Source organism: Salmo trutta, chromosome 5 (assembly GCF_901001165.1).
Source record: "Salmo trutta chromosome 5, fSalTru1.1, whole genome shotgun sequence".
Lineage (NCBI taxonomy): Eukaryota > Metazoa > Chordata > Actinopteri > Salmoniformes > Salmonidae > Salmo > Salmo trutta.
Window position 1 is genome coordinate 39663163 of NC_042961.1, and position 22703 is coordinate 39685865.

Here is a 22703-nt window from a genome sequence, read left to right on the forward strand (position 1 = left end):
CTCTTATCCAGAGTGACTTACAAATTGGTGCATTCACCTTAAGATATCCAGTGGAACAACCACTTTACAATAGTACATCTATATCTTTTTTTGGGGGGGTGGGGGGTTAGAAGGATTACTATATCCTATCCCAGCTATTCCTTAAAGAGGTGGGGTTTCAGGTGTCTACGGAAGGTGGTGATTGACTCCGCTGTCCTGGCATCGTGAGGGAGCTTGTTCCACCATTGGGGTGCCAGAGCAGCGAACAGTTTTGACTGGGCTGAGCGGGAACTGTGCTTCCGCAGAGGTAGGGGGGCCAGCAGGCCAGAGGTGGATGAACGCAGTGCCCTTGTTTGGGTGTAGGGACTGATCAGAGCCTGAAGGTACGGAGGTGCCTCACAGCTCACAGCTCCGTATGCAAGCACCATGGTCTTGTAGCAGATGCGAGCTTCAACTGGAAGCCAGTGGAGTGTGCGGAGGAGCTGGGTGACGTGAGAGAACTTGGGAAGGTTGAACACCAGACGGGCTGCGGCATTCTGGATGAGTTGTAGGGGTTTAATGGCACAGGCAGGGAGCCCCGCCAACAGGGAGTTGCAGTAATCCAGACGGGAGATGACAAGTGCCTGGATTAGGGGGAGGAGGATTCAGGAGGGAGGAGAAGGTGGCAAAGAGCTTCCTAGGGTTAGAGGCAGATGCTTGGAAGTTAGAGTGGTAGAAAGTGGCTTTAGCAGCAGAAACAGAGGAGGAAAATGTAGAGAGGAGGGAGTGAAAAGATGCCAGGTCCGCAGGGAGGCTAGTTTTCCTCCATTTCCGCTCGGCTGCCCGGAGCCCTGTTCTGTGAGCTCGCAATGAGTTTTCAAGCCACGGAGCAGGAGGGGAGGACCGAGCCGGCCGGGAGGATAGGGGACATAGAGAGTCAAAGGATGCAGAAAGGGAGGAGAGGAGGGTTGAGGAGGCAGAATCAGGAGATTGGTTGAAGAAGGATTGAGCAGAGGGAAGAGATGATAGGATGGAAGAGGAGAGAGTAGCAGGAGAGAGAGAGCGAAGGTTGCGACGGCGCAATACCATCTGAGTAGGGGCAGAGTGAGTAGTGTTGGAGGAGAGCGAGAGGGAAAAGGATACTAGGTAGTGATCGGAGACTTGGAGGGGAGTTGCAGTGAGATTAGTAGAACAGCATCTAGTGAAGATGAGGTCGATGAGGTCAAGCGTATTGCCTGCCTTGTGAGTAGGGTGGGACGGTGAGAGGGTGAGGTCAAAAGAGGAGAGGAGTGGAAAGAAGGAGGCAGAGAGAAATGAGTCAAAGGTAGACGTAGGGAGGTTAAAGTCACCCAGAACTGTGAGGGGTGAGCCATCCTCAGGAAAGGAACTTATCAAGGCATCAAGCTCATTGATGAACTCTCCAAGGGAACCTAGAGGGCGATAAATGGTAAGGATGTTAAGCTTGAATGGGCTAGTGATTGTGACAGCATGGAATTCAAATTACTAGATGAGCATTAAAGTGGCAAACTAGACTGCGATGACAAGAGGCAATTAGCATAGTTTGATAGGCCAAGGACTGATCCTAACGACAGGAAACCATCAAAGTAATTAGAGTGAGTGATGCCAATGCTCAAGGGATGGATGAGTCAAGTACAGCAAAGAAAACTGTGATGACTTGTGTCTGTACTCTCTCTCTCTCTCTCTCGCTCTCCTTTCCACTGCACCTCCGATGGGTGTTGTGCAATCAAAGTTCCTGGGAAACTGGAGACTCAGTAAGTCTGTGTGGGTGTAAACTCCAATAACGTCATACAAAATCAATACACTGTATGTACCTGTTTCTGATTTGCTTCTGGTAGCTCCAACCTCTTCCTGACCTGTAGCAACCTGTAAAGACAACAAAGGAATCACTCACAGAGATGGAGAAAGAGAGATAGCAGATTAAGTGGCAGAAAGTGGAGAGAGAGAGAGAGAGAGAGCAAGAGAGAGAGAGAGAGAAAGAAAAAGAGAGACAAAGAGGGGCTGGGTGTGAGAGTAAGAGAAGGTGAAGAGAGACAGAGAGATCGTAGGCCGCTTACCTCGGTTGAGTCTGCTTCGTCTATTGACCTGCGTTGCGACCGCCGCTTCTTAACCAGATCTGCATCCTTTAGCTGGGAGAACCCAGTCTTGGCAGATAAGAAGTGTGTCCTGGGGGGTGCGACGGGGGCCTGGGCCCCTCCTCCTGCCCCTGCAGCCTGCAGCCGTTTGGTTCTAGGGGGCGGGACCACGTCCCCATTGGTATCCCCCTTAGTGTCACTATACGCCTCCTTCTCTGCAGCGCCCCCATTGGTGTCCGTTGCGAGGGCCTCATCGTGGATCCGTTGACAGTAGCGTGCAGCGGCCTCCGGGTCGGGGGCCTCCCGGCTCTCCCCGGCCACGCCGTAGCTGGACTCGCTGCTGTCTGCCTCTATGTGCAGCACGCTCAGCTCCTGGCCCAAGAAGTAAGTGCGGATCTGGTTGAGGTAGGTCATGACGATGAGGCGGTCAGGCACGGCCAGGAGGGCCATGTCTGAGGGCTCCATCAGCCGAGAAATGCCCATCTCAGCAAAGCCGTCGAAAGCCTGGGGGTTAAAGAGGAGATAGGGTGGAAGGGTAAAATGCAGTAGTACTTAAGTTAAAAATACTTTAAGTTAATACTTAAGTCGTTTATTGGGGGTATCTGTACTTTACTGTTTCTATTTTTGACAACTTTCGCTTTTTCTCTACTACATTCCGAAAGAAAATAATGTACTTTTACTCCATACCTTTTCCTTGACACCCAAAAGTACTCGTTACATTTCGAATGCTTAGCAGGACAGAAACATTTACCTGTCACAGGATCCAACGAAAGTGGCGCCCCTCCTCGGTCGGTCGGGCGGCGGTCGTCGTCGCCGGCCTATTAGCTGCCACCGATCGTTGTTTCTGTGTCTTTTAGTTTTGTCTGTCTGTTCCGCACCTGTTTTGTGTATGTCATTAGTGGGGGCTTATTTAAGGTGTGTTTTCAGTTGGGATTTTGTGCGGGATTGTTTATTGTCCACGTTGTGTTACCGACAATTATTATCGAAGGATTTACCGGGCTGCGCTCCTTGCCTTTTTGTGCCTTGGAATTATATTTTGTGTTTTATGGGAAAGTGTTTCTCCCAGGCGAACTTTGTATAGCGCCCTGTGCTTTTCGGCGTTTGTGTGTGTCCGTTTTATTAAAAGACACTCACCTCCAGCACCTCTGTCTCCTGCATTTGATTCCGCCTATCCGCCAGTCCAAATCAGACGTGACAGAATCCCGCACCAAAACTTATGGAGTCAGCAGGAGCAGAAGCGCCATCCATGGCTGAGCAGGTCTCCCAACATGCCGGCCTCCTCCACCGCCTAGGCTCGGCCATGGATCAGGTGTTGGCCCGGTTGGAAAGATGGGAGAGAGGTGCCTCCCCAGCCGGACCAGCTCCGGTCCCTCACCCTGCGCCCCTACCCACATCCACTGAAGCGGGTGCCAGCGGGATCCGGATTTCACCTCCCAGGGAGTTCGATGGGACGGCCGCTGGGTGCAAGGGGTTCCTCCTCCAACTGGAACTGTACCTGGCGACCGTCCGCCCCCCTCCCTCCGGCGAAGAGAGGGTGAGCGTCCTCGTCTCGTGTCTCACGAGTCGAGCCCTGAAATGGGCCAATGCGGTCTGGGATGGTCCAGACTCGGCCCGGGGTGACTACCCTGAGTTCACCCGGAAGCGGGCGGTTTTCGATCATCCCCCGGAGGGCAGGGCGGTGGGTGAGCTACTATTCCATTTGAGACAGGAGACGAGGACCGCTCAGGATTTCGCGTTGGAATTCCGGACTCTCGCCGCTGGATCGGGGTGGAACGAGCGGGCCCTGATAGACCACTATAGGTGCAGCCTTCGCGAGGACGTCCGCCGGGAGCTGGCATGTAGGGACAACACCTCCACTCTGGACCAACTGGTGGATTTGTCCATTAGATTGGACAACCTGCTGGCTGCCCGGGGACGTTCCAGTCGGGGCCTGTTCGTTCCGCCTCCCAGTCCTCCCGCTCCACAGCCCATGGAGATAGGGGGGGCTGCATCGAGGAGGACCGGAGGGGGGGGTCTCTCCTGCACCCGATGTGGACGCAGAGGACACACTGTGGACCGGTGCTGGAGAGGTCCCTCCGGGAGTTCGGAGGGCAGGCAGAGCACTGCTTCGACCCCCCAGGTGAGTCCGCACCAGCCACACCCAGAGCCCCCTGTCGACCACTTGGACACCTCCGTTTGTTTTCCTAATTTTTCCCCTCACTTCCAGTATAAGGCGCTAGTCGATTCAGGTGCAGCTGGGAGTTTTATGGACCATGGGTTAGCTAAGAGGTTAGGGATTCCCCGGGTTCAGTTGGACCACCCCTTCCCCGTGCACGCCCTAGATAGTCGACCGCTAGGGTCAGGCCAAGTAGGGGAGGTCACCGTGCCACTGGTTATGCAGACGTGGGGGGGTCATGTGGAGCGTATCAGCCTGTTCATCATTGACTCCCAAGCGTTTCCAGTGGTACTGGGAATCCCCTGGCTAGCCACACACAACCCCCAGATTTCGTGGGGGCAGAGGGCTCTAATGGGGTGGTCGAGGGAGTGCTCAGGTAGGTGCATAGGAGTTTCCATCGGTGCGACTACGGTGGAGAGTCCAGACCAAGTCTCCACCGTGCACATTCCCTCAGAGTATGCCGATTTGGCTATCGCTTTCAGTAAGACGAAGGCGACTCTATTACCACCCCATCGACGAGGGGATTGTGCGATAAACCTCCAGGCTGACGCGGTTCTTTCTAGGAGGCACGTGTATCCTCTGTCTCAGGAGGAGACAGTGGCTATGGATACATACGTCGCTGAATCCTTGAGACAAGGATACATTCGGCCCTCTAAATCCCCCGTCTCCTCGAGCTTCTTTTTCGTGAAGAAGAAGGAGGGAGGTCTGCGCCCGTGCATTGACTATAGAGGTCTAAATGCTATCACAGTGCGTTTCAGTTACCCACTACCTCTCATTGCTACGGCAGTGGAGTCATTTCACGGGGCGCGCTTCTTCACGAAATTGGATCTCAGGAGTGCGTATAACTTGGTGCGTATCCGAGATGGAGACGAGTGGAAAACCGCATTTAGTACCACATCGGGCCATTATGAGTACCTCGTCATGCCGTATGGGTTAAAGAATGCTCCCGCTGTCTTCCAATCCTTTGTGGACGAGGTCCTTAGGGACATGCTCGGGCAGGGTGTGGTGGTGTACATCGATGACATCCTGATCTGCTCCGCCACACGCGCCGAGCATGTGTCCCTGGTGCGTAAAGTGCTTGGGCGGCTGCTGGAGCATAACCTATACGTCAAGGCTGAGAAATGTGAGTTCTTCAAAAGAGCCGTCTCATTTCTAGGATATCGCATTTCCACCTCGGGGGTGGAGGTGGAGTGTGACCGCGTGACGGCTGTGCGTAATTGGCCAACCCCAGCCACTGTGAAGGAGGTGCAGCGGTTCTTGGGGTTCGCTAATTATTATCGGAGGTTTATCCAGGGTTTTGGCCAGGTGGCAGCTCCCATTACCTCACTGATGAAGGGGGGGCCGGTGCGGCTACGATGGTCAGCAGAGGCGGACAGAGTCTTCCATCGTCTGAAGGTTCTGTTTACCAATGCACCTGTCCTGGCACATCCAGACCCCTCTTTGCCATTCATAGTGGAGGTGGACGCGTCCGATGCTGGGGTAGGAGCTGTGCTATCGCAGCGCTCGGGCGTTCCTCCGAAGCTCCGCCCATGTGCGTTCTTTTCTAAGAAGCTGAGCCCGGCGGAGCGCAACTATGATGTGGTGGACCGGGAGCTGTTAGCCGTGGTCAGGGCTTTGACGGTGTGGAGACATTGGCTTGAGGGGGCACGTCACCCTTTTCTCATCTGGACCGACCACCGTAACCTGGAGTATATTCGGGCAGCGAGGAGGCTTAATCCCCGTCAGGCAAGGTGGGCCATGTTTTTTACGAGGTTTAACTTCACTCTCAGGTACATTCCAGGTTCCCGGAACCGGAAGGCTGATGCACTGTCGCGTCTCTACGACACCGAGGAGCGGACCATCGATCCTACTCCCATACTTCCCGCCTCCTGTCTGGTGGCACCGGTGGTATGGGAGGTGGATGCGGACATCGAGCGGGCGGGTCGGTCAGAACCCACTCCACCGCAGTGTCCCGTGGGCCTGAAATACGTTCCGCTTGGTGTTCGCGATCGCCTGATCCGATGGTCCCATACTCTACCCTCCTCGGGTCATCCTGTGGTGGAACGGACAGTACGGGGCCTGAAGGGAAGGTACTGGTGGCCCACCTTGGCTGAGGATGTTCGGCGTTGTGTCTCTTCCTGTTCAGTATGCGCTCAGTGTAAGGCTCCTAGGCACCTACCTCGAGGGAAATTACAGCCCCTCCCCGGTCCACAGCGGCCCTGGACTCACCTCTCTGTGGATTTCCTTACGGATCTCCCGCCGTCTCAGGGGAACACGGCGATCCTGTTCGTTGTGGACAGGTTCTCTAAGTCCTGCCGTCTGCTCCCTTTGCCCGGTCTTCCTACGGCCCTGCAGACCGCGGAGGCCCTGTTCACCCACGTCTTCCGGCACTATGGGGTGCCCGAGGACATCGTATCTGATCGGGGTCCCCAGTTTACGTCCAGGGTATGGAAATCGTTTATGGAGAGGCTGGGGGTCTCGGTCAGCCTGACCTCGGGGTTCCACCCCGAGAGTAATGGGCAGGTAGAGCGCATTAACCAGGATGTGGGCAGGTTCCTGCGGTCGTATTGCCAGGACCGGCCAGAGGAGTGGGCGCAGTTCGTGCCATGGGCCGAGATGGCCCAGAACTCTCAGCGCCACTCCTCCACTAACCTGTCACCCTTCCAGGTGGTGCTGGGGTATCAGCCGGTCCTGGTGCCATGGCAACAGAGCCAGACAGAGGCTCCTGCGGTGGAGGCATGGGTCAAGCGCTCTCAGGAGACCTGGAACGCGGTCCAGGAATGTTTAAGGAGGGCGAGTGAACGACACAAGGAGAGCGCTGACCGCCACCGCAGTGACGCCCCCGTGTTTAACCCGGGGGATAGAGTCTGGCTCTCGACCCGGAACCTGCCTCTCCGCCTGCCCTGCCGGAAGCTGGGTCCGCAGTTTGTGGGGCCGTTTAAAGTCCTGAGGAGGATAAAAGAGGTGTGTTACAGGTTACAACTTCCTTCCTATTACCGCATTAACCCCTCGTTTCATGTGTCTCTCCTCAGGCCGGTGTTAGCTGGTCCGCTGCAGGACAGTGAGGTGCTGGAGCCCCCCCCTGGACATCGGGGGGATCCCGGCATACACAGTCCGAGCCATCCTGGACTCCCGACGTCGGGTAGGGGGCCTGCAGTACCTCGTGGACTGGGAGGGGTACGGTCCGGAGGAGAGGTGCTGGGTTCCGGCGGCGGAAGTTCTGGACCCCTCTATGCTGCTGGACTTCCACCGTCGCCGACCGGATCGGCCGGCGCCTCGCCCTCCGGGCCGTCCCCGAGGCCGGCGTCGGCGCGCGGCTCAGGGGAGGGGTACTGTCACAGGATCCAATGAAAGTGCCGCCCCTCCTCGGTCGGGTGGCGCTCGGCGGTCGTCGTCGCCGGCCTATTAGCTGCCACCGATCGTTGTTTCTGTGTCTTTTAGTTTTGTCTGTCTGTTCCGCACCTGTTTTGTGTATGTCATTAGTGGGGGCTTATTTAATGTGTGTTTTCAGTTGGGATTTTGTGCGGGATTGTTTATTGTCCACGTTGTGTTACCGACAATTATTATCGAAGGATTTACCGGGCTGCGCTCCTTGCCTTTTTGTGCCTTGGAATTATATTTTGTGTTTTATGGGAAAGTGTTTCTCCCAGGCGAACTTTGTATAGCGCCCTGTGCTTTTCGGCGTTTGTGTGTGTCCGTTTTATTAAAAGACACTCACCTCCAGCACCTCTGTCTCCTGCATTTGATTCCGCCTATCCGCCAGTCCAAATCAGACGTGACATTACCAATTCACACACTTGCAAGAGAACATCACTGGTCATCCCTACTGCCTCTGATCTGGCGGACTCACTAACCACAAATGCTTCGTTTGTAAATTATGTCTGAGTGTTGGAGTGCCCCTGGCTATATAAAATAATAAAACAAGAAAATCGTACCATCTGGTTTGCTTAATATAAGAAATTATTTATACTTTTACTTTTGAGACTTAGACTGTCATGTTAACATGAATTCTGATTATTTCTAGGGATATATCCTGAACATCCTGAAATATATGTAAATATCTTTGTTAGAAATAATATTATATTTCCCTTGACGAAGTAATGCAGAATGTAAAAAATGTCTCAACTTACCCCACTCTCCCCTACAGTAAACGCACTCAAAAATGTAACTATATTTAAAACCAAATACTTTTACTCAAGTACTATTTTACTGGGTGACTTTCCCTTTTACTTGACTCATTTTCTATTAAGGTATCTTTACTTTTGGGTACTTTCCTCCACCACTGGTAAAATGTTAAGGTGCTAAACACTTCATGATAAAAATTCTAGGCCTAGGAAATTATGGGTTAGCAAATGATACTCTGACTGATGATCACACGCTGAAATAACATGTGGGAAATCACCTTCTTGTTGTTGCGCTTGATGTCATAAGGGTCCAGCATCTCAAAGTTTCTAAGTAGCGAAGAGAGAAAAAAAAGAAAAAAATCGATACATAAGAACAGGAAACAAGTTAACACAAAAATAATCATGATGTCATTTTCAAAAGGTTAAAGAAACCATCATATAATGCCTGCTTATGTTCATGTCTAAGCTCTCCACAGACGGTACCTACATCCTGTCCGGGTGGAAGTGGTGTAGAAGGGCACAGAAGGCCAGGCCGTTCCTCCAGGATGTGCTGAAGTTAGTGATCTTGACCCCCTTGTGTTCTTTGGTGGCCTCCTGACACCACTCCAGTAGTGACTGGCTGGAAGTGACCAGGCCAGGACTGGCCATGAGGCCCTAAAACAACACGACATCAAATATAATAGGTCAATTCAGAGTTAAATCTAGGTGGTACTTCATTTTATGGTATAGAAATGACCAGGTATCACGCAGCAATAACAACAAAAAAAAGTGTTGTTTTGTCATTGACAAAATTGACAGTTATGTTGGTGGTAAGGAGTCAACATTTATGATGGTGGTAAGGAGTCAACATTTATGATGGTGGTAAGGAGTCAACAGTTATGATGGTGGTAAGGAGTCAACATTTATGATGGTGGTAAGGAGTCAACATGTATGATGGTGGTAAGGAGTCAACAGTTATGATGGTGGTAAGGAGTCAACATTTATGATGGTGGTAAGGGTAAACATTTATGATGGTGGTAAGGGTAAACATTTCATAAGTCAATGATGAAACAAAATGGATGGTGGAGGATTGGTCAACTGATACGACTATAAATAGCGTACTTCTGGAGAAGCAGCACTGTCTTGACCCATTTCCTGAGAGTTTGCAGGTCTGCGTTTAGGAGTTGTTGGCTCCTCTGCTGCCTCCTGCTGCCTAAAAAGAGAAAGACAGGGATTTAATATGACTTGACTACGCAGCAACAATGTTATACTCTGGATTTTCTTATTCAAACAGTTTTGTAGCAACGCAATTAAAACAATGGCAATGGATGAAATATATGGGATTTTCTCAATCGGTTAATTTTCATGCAAGCATAGTAGCAGTAGAACTTTCAACAACTAGGGGAGAGTGTGGTAAGTTGAGCTAAAGGGGTAAGTTGAGTCACCCTTGTTTCTAATCACTTGACCAAAGATTTAGGAAGAGGTCATCATTTCATGGAGTACGTGAAGGAAGAATCCACATGGGAAAAAGTGCAAAGCAAGTTAGGATTTTCCCTAAGACTCATTTATTGCATTAGAGGTTTCATGATGCCTGTATCTAAACCAAAGGAGATCTTTAAAGATCAGTTGGGGTCTCTATAAGCTTCAATATGCGGTCCTTAACCTAGTATGAAAGTGCATCCTTGAAGCTGTATGGGCAAATATAGTCAACATTTTTGCCTTGGAGTATGTTGAGCCAATAGCCATGGTTGGGGTAAATTGAGCCAATGGTTGAGCCATTGGCAAGTGTTTTCTTCCCAGGCATAATGCAAGGCATTATCACTGGGATATGAGGTAACAACAGGGCCTGGCTTATGTTATAAGTGTTTAAAAAAGTACAAAGTGTTTGTTCGGTGTTAAGCCTGTGTTAAAAGATGCTAAAAATGATTAAGACAAAAAGCTATTTTTGATAGTGTTGAATTGTGTTTGGGAAATAAAGATAGACATGATTTGAAAAAGGTAATGGTAATATTTAATTCGGTACATACATTTGTAGGCGGCTTGATTTAGCCCGTCCCGCGGCTCAACTTATCCCATACCCGGAGTAAGTTGTGCCAAAAGACCACTTTTTTTTTTTTTAAACGGTCATGTTTACATGAATTCAGATTATTTCCAGGGATACACAACATCCTGAAATATATGTAAATATCTTTGTTAGAAATAATACATTATTTCCCTTGACGGAGTGATGCTGATCGTTAATGTCTAAACTTACCCCACTCTCCCCTACATGTAAATGCACTCAAAAATGTAAACACGTCACGCAACCACTCTTTTGCACATGCGTGTCCAACATAACATACAGTACCTCTCTTTATCTAAGCCACCGGCAGCTACGTCGACTGACTCAAAGCCAAAGTCCACCTCTTCAACACCCATGTGTTTTCTCTCTACCTCCATCTTCTCTGTCTCTTTGGCTCCCTTAACATGTAACCAGTCGTCCTCAGCTGGTGTAGCAGTGGTTGGAGAGGTCTGGTCAAGAACTTCTGCCTCTGAACCCCTCTCAATGTCCTCACTAACAGTGTCTGCGAAAAACTTAGGGGTTTCTGTGAAGGACTCAGTGACAATGGCAGTATCTGTAAAGGTCAAGCTCTCCATGCTCTCCTCCAGTCCCTTCTCAAAGACCGTCTCTGCCTCTGAACACCTCTCAATGTCCTCGCTTACAGTATCTGTGAAAGCCTCAGTGACCATAGCGGTATCTGTGAAGGTCCAGCTCTCCCCACTCTCCTCCAGTCCCTTTTCACAGACAATAACTTCTGGTGATATCTCCTCTGAGTGAAGAATTGTGACAAAGCTACCTTCGGAGACCATGCTTGAGGTTAATGATATTGAACCCTCCGTGGCTTCCTGACTGGTGACTTGTTTGTCTTCCTGAGAGAGAGACAACAAGCCCTCAAGGGAATCTGTCTGTCTAGTGAATGAGGAGTCCATTGAAGGAGTTCCATCGGAGAAAGAGGAACTGAGGCGTTTTTTCGAGCGGGGAACTGGAACAGGCATGCTTGATTGTTCTATGTTTAGTCTACTCCTCCTCCTACGCAGAGGAGCAACCACCACTTCACCAGATGCTGCAGGCTGGCACCCAGGGGGTACGGGAGGAAGACTACTGCTCCTCTTGCTGCGTCGAGGTGGTTCCAGCACAGAGGCTGAGGCTGCATGTGAACGTCCTCTCTCTCTGGTAGAATCGTTGTCATCCCCACTAGAGGCATGCCGGGTCTTTGGTCTGGTAGCATCTAAATGGACAGGTGGGGTCGGGTCTCGTTTCCCACGAGGCTTTGGGACTGGTAAGTACTCCTGCTTATCCTCAGTCTTTACTTCTGGCGCAGTGTCCTCTGTCAATACCTTCTGAGCTGCCCTGTAACGGAAAACTGTAATTTATGCGCTAATTTGGGGTATTATCAACAGTAAAATGCTGTGAAGCATTATACTGCAGCATACTGTAAATTATGGTGCATTGTGGGAAATTGTTGTGGGTGGGGAAATAATTGGTGTATTTTGAATGGTACTGTAATTCCATTCCACAGAATACAGTACCGTACCGTATTTTGGGAGCGCCAAAAACCTTTTGACCACTAGTGGGTGCATGGTATTGTTGTTTCTGGCTCATTAACATATTTTAAGGCATGTCTTATAAGAGGCTATATTTGTTGCACCTGTTAGAGAGAGCTGTACCAATTGAACTGGAATGTGGTAGTAGTGCTCCATCAAATTAAAATATATAGGGAACAGGATTGGAGTTGCAACAAGTCTTAAACCTTTAATGGTTGAGCATTTTGCCATGTCCTTTTGGTCCGTTTTGCCCTGTAGTCATAGCCTGTTTAGAAGCCTTTGTTAAGGCCTCTAGAAGTGGAAGTGATATAAAACACAAAATATTTATTTGATATGTTGCGATATGTAAACACATTACCTAGCAGCCAACCTGCTTGCACCAATCCCATGTAATTACAGTAAAATCATGTGAAATAGAAGCCCTAATTCTCTCAATGAATTTCATTCATCCCTCCATCCATCCATTCATTCATTCATTTGATTACGGTAGCATTGACTTTTTTCACGGTATAATACAGTCAATTATACGGTATTGTACGGTATGTCATTGTACAGTAATTGCTTTGATACTGTTTTAAGATTACAGTAGGTGTACTGCAATATGAAATACAGGAACTTACTTGTCAATGAGAGGCCTATAAATTACTGTCAAATTCACAGCAACCCCTTCACAGTGTGGCTTATCTTCAATTGGCTCAGTGGCCATTTCTGTGACTTTCTGAGACTGCATCTCGGTCTCAACATTTTCAAACGAGTCTATCATCAGATCCTCTATCTGGGATGGCGCTGTAGACCCCTGGTTGGCAGCATTCAGGGCCTCTACAACCACAGCCTCATCTTCTGCTTTGTCTGATTCCACTGGGGGAGAATTTGTTTTCTTGCTGCGCCTTGGCGGGGCTATTTTTCTGATGATCAAGAGGGGGGCAGTCTCTCTCACACCAAAGTCCGGGTACAACTCTATCGGTACATGATCTGGTGTTAGGGGAACAGTTGTGACCTGACCAGCAGCACTCTCTAAATCGTCAGCTTTCTGTTGATGTTCGGTAGAGAGAGATGCTTTCCTTGTGCGCTGAGGTGGAATCAGCTTGGTGACGACCTGGGCAATCAAATTCTCTGGCTCATCAGCTTTCCGAGTTGACTGTGGTAGAATCAGTTCAGTGGCTCCCTGGCCAAGTTTCTCTGAAGGTTCTGCACTGGAGGCTCTAGAAGTTCTCCTTGGGCACGGAGGTGGGACCAGGCTAGTTGCCTGTGTTGATGTGTCTTTAGTGAAGCTTTCCTTTCTCCTCAAAGGTCGGTGTGGAGACTCTGCTGGAAGACTACGGTCTCTTTTCTTAGTACGGCAAGGAGGGACCACTTCTGTGTGCGCCTGGACAGGGGCATCAGCTTTCTGTTGGGGCTCTGTTGAAAGACTACGGTCTCTTTTACTACCAGGCCGTGGTGGGACCACCTGAGGAGCTGCCTGGGCAGTGAAACCCTTCTGACCATCAGCTTTCTTTAGTGGTTCTGTTAAAAGACTACTGTCTTTTCTCTTCGGACAGCAGGAAGTGACTACTTCAATGGGCTTCTGTGCAGATATATTCTCAGATTTTTGTTTGCGCTCTGGACTGAGGCTGTCTTTTCTCCTTAGAGGCTGTGAAGGGACTACATTAAATACAATCCCTTGATCATCAGCTTCCTGTTGAGTTTCTGGAGGAAGACTTCCCTCTCTTTTCTTCACACGATGAGGAGCGACCAGTTTAGTTGTTACCTGTGCAGCGACATCCTGGGTAGCCACACCTCCTTGGCCATAAGCTACTTTTTGTTGAGACTCTTGTGGAAGGGATCTCTTTTTCTTTCTGCCTCTCTGGAGGGGGGCAACTTCTGATTGTGTTTCAACTGAGGTGACTGGGCTGACAGTCTGATCATCAGAGGGTTTATCTGGTATGGGTACTATATGCTCTTCAGGCTTGTCCTCTACTAGCAACTTGTCTGCAGTAGGTTGTGAGGTAGGGCCAGAGGCTTCTTCTGTGCTTGCGTGTTGGGGGCTTAAAGAAAAAAAATACAGTCATGTCTCAGGTCTTGCTATAGAATTAGATTCCATTGAAGGCCTAACTTCGCACTTTAAACAACGCTTTTTTGTTTAATTATATTTTCAAAAAAACAACCTTTCAACAATGATTTTTCACAAAAGCCACATTCCATAAGCTAGCAAATGACTAAATAGAGACAGTTGCATACCCAAGTCCACTGAGGAGACACTGAAGTGTTACAAGAGAACAACTCAACACAGTGACCAGTTATAACTCATACAAATCGTCCATGTTCCTTTGCTTAAATTACAAACATGCGCTCACACACATATATTTGTCACACGTCGGACATAGCAGCATAAACAGTGCAAAGACACTGATGACCTGGGCCCACAAACAAGTGCTTTAAACATCAAGAAGCAGCTTAAACTCATCCAACATTCTGTACTGTAGACTTGTCCATCACAGTTCAATGAGTAGCAAGCATTGCTGAGCAAAACATTATGCAAACAAGAGACAATGTTATAACTGCAAATAAACGGATTTGAATTCTCAAGCCGTGCAGGCAAATAGTTCCGAGACCGGTTTGCTGCCATGACACTCACCCCTTGTCCAGGTGTAATGAAGGTGATAATTCTGTCTCGATAGGTGACCCTGCTGAAAAAACTTCAACATAACCTGTTATCTGTCCAGAATCCTGCCCTTTGAATGTTGACTTCTCCCCTATTTGCGCCCATGAGTCAAGGGTAACCTCTTCTTCCCCAGTTACCACAAACTCTCCTCTGGAGATCTCAGTAAGGTCAGCCTCCGTCAACGGTGGCCATTTTCTCATACTGCTTGGGCCTTCGACTCCAGCAAACCCATCCTCACTGTCTTGTCTCACTGCTGATGGAGAGTTGGATTGCTTGTCTTCCACAGTCAACAAGGGTGGCTCAGCGGTGGTTGGGAGCTCTATAGTTGGTTTGGTTTCACCCTCAACATGTGGTGCCTCTCCAGACACTGCTTCCTGAACAAGGATAGATATATCTGGGAGATGATCAGAGGAGCTCTCTGATGGGACTGTACTGTCCTCTGGGTCCACAACACTACTGTCTACATCTTCTGTTGGAGGTGAACCAGACGGACCCAAAATGGCTGCTACTGTTTCATAACTGTGAGAGAGGGATACTAACAGTAAGTGAGGGATTGAACCCTAAAACAAGAGTGATACACATTTGGAGCATGCCAACCATATACAAAGTCTCAAGTCTTCTCAGAAATCAAGGCGAATAAACACAGATCATTCAAACTTCAATCATCAAGAAATGTATTTTATTAATCGCATACGAAAGTTGCTCGAAGTTCTAAATTTGACCAAATGGTGATTTTTCAATCCATGATGAAGATCAAAAATAGAAAATGCCATCACATGCAAACAGAAATCTAAACAACTCTAGTGAACATGACGGTGATACTGGTGAATATAATGACCTTAGGTGGACTCATGAGTCAGAATGCTTCTGCTTTCTAAAAAGAAAACACACTACACATTTTGCCTCACACCAATCTCCCACTTACCCTCTGGAGAAGACACCAACAATATTCTGTAGAAGGCCAGAGGCCTCCTCCGGCTTCTCTGCCACAGAACCCTCAGCCTCCAGAACCTCCCACCCCAAGACTAGCTCTGGTTCTGACACTGCTGAGGGCTTCTGGATCTCCTTCTCTATTTGTGGGCTGCTGAGGACACTAACATGAGGAGGTGAACATTGAAAAGAACATCCCCACAGAATCCATGCCACACACAGAAAAACACACAGCTGTTGGCATGCACCACAATGACTCACCTATCCATAATTATTGATTGCCATGTAAGAGGCTCACAGACCTAAAACACATCTCAGATGAAGAGCATCTTGAAAATGACCAAAAGCCATGCTGTCTTTAAAACTAACTTTTCAGTGTTTCCAGATTTCTATGAAATATAACCTAGGATGAATTACAATATGAGTGAAATAGTTTTCCTTCCAAAAATGATAATTAAGTGTGTTAAAAAGCAGCTTTCTCTGTTGGAATGGTGTGGGCGTACCCCAACAACAGAATGGTATGGGAGTATACCGGTCATAGAAAATATTCATGCGAGTAGACCGCTGATTGGCCAGCTCATAGCAAGCACTTTTGAAACAGTCTGTTTGAGATAGAAGTTACCGGTGGTTTTTTTTCTCTCTCATTTATGCTTTGGCCACAAATACGATTATAAGATGAGTCGACAACATTATTTGGGTATGAGTCAACTGAATATTAACTTTTTAAAGTGAGATTTTCACTAGACAGTTAGTTCAGAGATTTGCCAGAGCTCAAATATCTGGCTTTCCAGTGGCCATGGCAGACCAAATAAGACAAACAACAACATATCACTACCACTACCACTGCAATCCATGCAGAGAGTCATATGCTCAAACACTTACCCCTTATCTAGAACATACTCTGCTGGTTCTCCAGCAACCTCTTTCTCCTTTGTCTGCATACTTGTCTCTTAAAAACCAAAAGCAAAAGAATGTTGCATTCCACTTGCAATGTGAGTCACTGGAAATAGAATATTACATGCTTAACCACATACGTCTTACCATGTGCCTCTACAGACTCTGGACTGTGAGGGGGCACAGATGGAAAACCAGGAATGCTTGCTGCCTCGGGGCAAGATGGTGCCAGTGCAACCATAGTTTTAAGGTCTTCATCTCCAACTGCACTGCCTAGGTCAGGCTTGGAAAGTGCGGTATCCTCTGACCTATCCTTCAATGGTTTTTCATACAATGGCTTCTGTTCAACGTGCCAATTTCCTGTCGGGACTTTGGCCGTAGATGGCAAACCTGGTAGACTGGAGATTTTGGGGCACGATTGTGTGAAATCCACACTATTTACTTCCTTCTTAGGTTGTGGTGCAGAGGGGAAGCTAGGAATCCCAGCTGCTTCTGTGCAACATGGCACCAAAGCAACCATTGCTCTTGTTTTGTCAATGTCTTCTTTTGATCCGTCTTTTGGGAGAATGTTTTCTTCTTTCTTCTTCTTCTTTTGCAAGAGCTCAAACATAGGCTTGGGGTCAACAAGCCACTCTAAATGTGTAGCCCCCTCAGTGGATGCAAAACCAGGGAGACTGGAAACTTTAGGGAAAGCGGGCACAAGATTCAACATACTTATATCTACCTCAGCTTTGGGATGTGGTGCAGAGGGGAAGCCAGGAATACTTGCTGCAGTAGGGCATGATGGTAGCAGATCCACCATTCCATTCATTTCTTGTTTGTCTTTTTCTGATATTTCCATTAATAAAATCAGCTTCTTCATATGCTTCTCCCATAATGGTTGATGTTCCTTGGGTGGATCTGTTTGCCAATCTTTTCTGTCAGTTTGCTGATTGGATGGGAAACCTGCAATACTGGAGACTTTTGGACATGAAAGACAGATAATACTTGGTCCATAATATACCTCTTTGGGTTGTGGTACAGATGGGAAACCAGGGGTACGAGCCACTTTGGGACAAGATGGTACCAGAGATACTATTCCTTTCATCTTGGCTTTGTCTATTTCTGATCTTTCCGTTATCACAACTGGCTTCACCTTCATTTGCTTCTCCCATAATGGCTGATGATCCTCAGGCAGATCTGTGTGCCAATAATGTTTGTCAGTTTGCTGACGGGATGGGAAACCTGCAATACTGGAGACTTTTGGACATGATAGACTGATAATACTTGGCCCATAATAGACCTCTTTGGGTTTTGGTACAGATGGGAAACCAGGGATACGAGCCACTTTCGGACAAGATGGTACCAGAGCCAACATTCCTTTCATTTCTTGTTTGTGTTTTTCTGATATTTGCATCAATAACATCTTCTTCTTCATTTGCTTCTCCCATAATGGCTGATGATCCTTGGGCTGATCTGTGTGCCAATCTTTTCTGTCAGTTTGCTGACGGGATGGGAAACCTGCAATACTGGAGACTTTTGGACATGAAAGACTGATCATACTTGGCCCATAATAGACCTCTTTGGGTTGTGGTACAGATGAGAAACCAGGCACCAGAGAAATCTTTGGACAGGATGGAACCAGAGCCACTATTCCTTTCATACTTTCTTTGTCTTTTTCCGATCTTTCCATTATAACAACAGGCTTCACCTTAATTTTCTTCTCCCATAATGACTGATGATCCTCGGGCAGATCTGTGTGCCAATCTTTTCTGTCAGTTTGCTGACGGGATGGGAAACCTGCAATACTGGAGACTTTTGGACATGATAGACTGATAATACTTGGCCCATAATAGACCTCTTTGGGTTTTGGTACAGATGGGAAACCAGGGATACGAGCCACTTTCGGACAAGATGGTACCAGAGCCAACATTCCTTTCATTTCTTGTTTGTGTTTTTCTGATATTTCCATCAATAACATCTTCTTCTTCATTTGCTTCTCCCATAATGGCTGATGATCCTTGGGCTGATCTGTGTGCCAATCTTTTCTGTCAGTTTGCTGACGGGATGGGAAACCTGCAATACTGGAGACTTTTGGACATGAAAGACTGATCATACTTGGCCCATAATAGACCTCTTTGGGTTGTGGTACAGATGAGAAACCAGGCACCAGAGAAATCTTTGGACAGGATGGAACCAGAGCCACTATTCCTTTCATACTTTCTTTGTCTTTTTCCGATCTTTCCATTATAACAACAGGCTTCACCTTCATTTTCTTCTCCCATAATGACTGATGATCCTCGGGCAGATCTGTGTGCCAATCTTTTCTGTCAGTTTGCTGACGGGATGGGAAACCTGCAATACTGGAGACTTTTGGACACAATGGAAGAAGGTTGACAATACTTGGCCCATAATATACTACTTTGGGTTGTGGTACAGATGGGAAACCAGGGGTACGAGCCACTTTTGGACAAGATGGTACCAGAGCCAACATTTCTTTCATTTCTTGCTTGTGTTTTTCTGATAATTCCATCAATAACACCAGCTTCTTCTTCATTTGCTTCTCCCATAATGGCTGATGATCCTCGGGCTGATATGGGTGCCAATCTTTTCTGTTAGTTTGCTGACGGGACGGGAGCCCTGCAATACTGGAGACTTTTGGACATGATAGACTGACAATACTTGGCCCATAATATACCTCTTTGGGTTGTGCTACAGATGGGAAACCAGGAGTGCGAGCCACTTTGGGACAAGATGGTACCAGAGCCACCATTCCTTTCATCTTGGCTTGGTCTTTTTCTGACCTTTCCATTTTCAAAACTGGGTTCACCTTCATTTGCTTCTCCCATAATGGCTGATGATTCTCGTGCAGATCTGTGTGCCAATCCTTTCTGTCAGTTTGCTGACGAGATGGGAAACCTGCAATACTGGAGACTTTTGGACACAATGAAAGAAGGCTGAGTATAGTTGGCTCAAAATAGACCTCTTGGGGTTGCGGCACAGAGGGAAAGCCAGGAATCATGGATGTTTTTGGGCAACATGGCACCAAAGCAACCTTTGAACTGTCTTCCTTCCTAAATTTGTCTTTTGGAAAAACGTCTTCTTTCTTCCTCTTCTGCAAGTCCTCAAACATAGGCTTGGGGTCAACAAGCCACTCTAATGTTGTAATCCCCTCAGTAGATGTGAAACCAGGAAGACAGGAAACTTCAGGGAAAGTGGGAAGACTCAACATACTGGGTTGTGGTGCAGATGGGAAGCCAGGGATCCTTGCAGCATCAGGACACGAAGGCCTCAATGAAACGTTGGTTTTAATTTCCTCTTTGTCTACCTTTAAGCTGTCAATAATGACTTTCCTATCCTTTAATGGTATCTTGAACAATGAGCTTTGATCAACAACCCACCCTGCTTCCCTATTGTTCTCAATGGATGGAAAACCAGGGAGACTAGAAACTTTAGGGCAGGAGGGAACAAGAGTCACACTACTTGTCCCCACTTCAGCTTCTGGATGTGGTGCAGAGGGGAAACCAGGAATCAGGGATGCTTTTGGGCAACATGGCATCAAAGCAACCATTGCTTTCATTTTTTCGCTGTCTTCTTTTGATCTGTCTTTTGGAAAAACATTTTCTTCTTCTTTCTTCTTCTTTCTCTCCAAGTGCTCAAACATAGGCTTCGGGTCAACAAGCCACTCTAATGTTGCAGCCCCCTCAGTGGATGCGAAACCCGGGAGACTGGAAACTTTAGGACAAGCGGGCACAAGACTCAACATACTTAGATCTACCTCAGCTTTGGGATGTGGTGCAGAGGGGAAGCCAGGAATACTTGCTGCAGTAGGGCACGATAGCTCCATAGTCACCATGTTTTTCATTAGCTCTTCTTGTAATCTGTCCAAATGTGGACTGGACCTAATGGTCACCCCTTCTTTCCCCTTCACTGCCTCAGTGTTGATTGTACACTCCTCTACCTGACTTTCAAGAGAAGGGAATCTGAGTGTGCCAGCCACTCTTGGACAGGATGGCATTAGATCTGCCATGTTAGGTTCCCTCTCTACCTTGACTTCCTTGGACAGATGTATAGACGGAAAGCCTGGAATGCTGGCAGTTCTTGGGCAAGATGGGACCATATCTGCCATAAATCTCACCATGTCTCTCTCCTCTTTTGATCTATCCATGGCCAGCTGTGGACCGTCCTTTGTTGGTTTCTCCCATAATATGCTCGTGTCCACTGGGCAGTCTTCCAATTGAGCCTCTGAACAGGACGCTTGAGTGGATGGAAACCCTGGTGCACTGGCAACTCTTGGGGATGATGAAGCCATATTATGAGGTCTGAGGAGAGGGTAAACCATGGTCAGAGGTGACTATAACAACCATGAAAGCAGAGTTTTCAACTAAGAACAAAGCAATCAATAGGAAATTACCATCTAAAACGATCACACACAAACCAAAACTCATGCTCAAACATTATCTGACTATTCACAAAAATTACAATTAATAATGCAAACACTTCAATCAAGATAAAGCCAATCTAGGTGCATAAATACCACACAATCAAATGTAAAGGTTTTTTCAAAACCATGCTTGCAAAAATGTATACTGAACAAAAATATAAAACGCAACATGCAACAATTTCAAAGATTTTACTGAGTTACAGTTCATATAAGGAAATCAGTCAATTTAAATAAATTCATTATTATCTGCCCGGTACAGTTGAAACTGGGATTAATCCGTGAAGGGAACACTTCTCCAGCGTGCCAGTGGCCATCGAAGGTGAGCATTCGCCCACTGAAGTCAGTTACGATGCCGAACTGCAGACAGGTCAAGACTCTGGTGAGGACAACGAGCACGCAGATGAGCTTCCCTGAGACCGTTTATGACAATTTGTGCAGAAATTATTTTGTTGCGCAAACCCACAGTTTCATCAGCTATCCGGGTGGCTGGTCTCAGACGATCCTGCAGGTGAAGAAGCCGGATGTGGAGGTCCTGGGCTGGCATGGTTACACATGGTCTGCGGTTCTGAAGCCGGTTGGACGTACTGACAAATTCTCCAAAATTACGTTGGAGACAGCATATGGTAGAGAAATGAACATTACATTCTCTGGCAACAGCTCTTGTGGACATTCCTCCAGTCAGCATGCCAATTTCACACTTCCTCAAACCTTCAGACATCTGTGGCACTGTGTTGTGTGACAAAACGGCACATTTTAGAGTGGCCTTTTATTTTCCCCAGCACAAGTTGCACCTGTGTAATGTGTCAGGCTATGTCAGGCTGTTTAATCAGCTTCTTGATATGCCACACCTGTCAGGTGGATAGACTATCTTGGCAAAGAATAAATGCACACTAATGGATGTAAACAAATTTGTGCACAACATTTTAGAAAACATTTTTTTTTTTGCGTATGGAACATTTCTGGGATCTTTATTTCAGCTCATGAAACATGGGACCAACAGTTTACATGTTGCATTTATATTATTGTTCAGTATATATATATTCATTAAAATTGTAACTGATAATGCAAAATATCGGCAAATTCAATTAAGTCTAGAAGCACAAATTTTACAATACGATTTCATACCATTCCTGCATTTGGCTAATGCTCTGTTTAAGTTATGTTAAATCCAAACTCCAAAAACAGCAATAGGAATGCAACACCATGCAGAACAACACAACTAAACCAGCACTATGCTGGCAGGTAGTGAGGTTGAGCGCTGTGGCCCTTTCACACTTACCGCATCTCATAAACTTTCACCTGCCTAGCCACAGTAACCTCTTCCTTCCCAGAATGCTCTATTCCAGAGACTGACTCTAAGACTTCATCTACCGCTTCTTCCTCACATATCATGTCCAAGTCCTCTACAACTTGATATTCTACTAGTGCCACAACCTCACACGCCATCTGGTTGTGTGAAATTTCTTTTGGCTCATTGTCAACAGCTGCTCCCATCCCATACGGTAATGGCTGTCCCCCTTGAATGGGAGACTGACACGAAGGGCTGAAAGAGAGTGACAGGAAGTGAGAGACCAAATAAATGGGAAGAATTACACAGTGAAAAGCACAGGGCATGCACCTTGCAAGAATAGTGCAAAAAACACAGTAGTGTCAGTCAGATGTGGAGAAGATGGTGCACAAGCATTATTGTAAGCAGCCAAACAAGAACAGCTGCACTCCTGCAGTAAACCAACACAACCCACCTCTCTCTGACAGTCAAGAATAATGGCATGTCTGTAGGAATGGAGTGCCACATTCGGCAGTGCAAGTGTCTGAAAACAGAGTTGAAATGCAAGTGTTTCATACTCTATCTGACAGGCAACTGACAGGCAGAGAAATGTGCTTTAAAGTCTCATAAAAGTGTCATAATGCAGATTTAGAATAGTCTGCTCTCCTACTCCCA

General features: G+C 47.4%; 1 protein-coding gene across 11 annotated transcripts in view; it reads right to left on the reverse strand.

Moving 5' to 3' along the window:
- Positions 1-22703, reverse strand: part of LOC115194132 (EH domain-binding protein 1-like protein 1) — a 75407-nt gene that overhangs the window by 6954 nt on the left and 45750 nt on the right. For 3 of the 11 annotated variants that reach the window (XM_029753544.1, XM_029753543.1, XM_029753541.1), the window contains exons 17-30: positions 22504-22572; positions 22041-22304; positions 16486-20639; positions 16327-16393; positions 15440-15607; positions 14488-15033; positions 12494-13897; positions 10636-11679; positions 9411-9501; positions 8797-8963; positions 8588-8636; positions 2034-2555; positions 1791-1842; positions 1308-1388 (exon numbers count right to left, since the gene is read on the reverse strand). In XM_029753544.1, coding sequence (XP_029609404.1) covers positions 1308-1388; positions 1791-1842; positions 2034-2555; positions 8588-8636; positions 8797-8963; positions 9411-9501; positions 10636-11679; positions 12494-13897; positions 14488-15033; positions 15440-15607; positions 16327-16393; positions 16486-20639; positions 22041-22304; positions 22504-22572 — 8678 coding nt within the window. The remainder of the gene's footprint in view (positions 1-1307; positions 1389-1790; positions 1843-2033; positions 2556-8587; positions 8637-8796; positions 8964-9410; positions 9502-10635; positions 11680-12493; positions 13898-14487; positions 15034-15439; positions 15608-16326; positions 16394-16485; positions 20640-22040; positions 22305-22503; positions 22573-22703) is intronic. The other 8 variants (XM_029753547.1, XM_029753548.1, XM_029753542.1 and 5 more) reach the window with 8 other exon arrangements.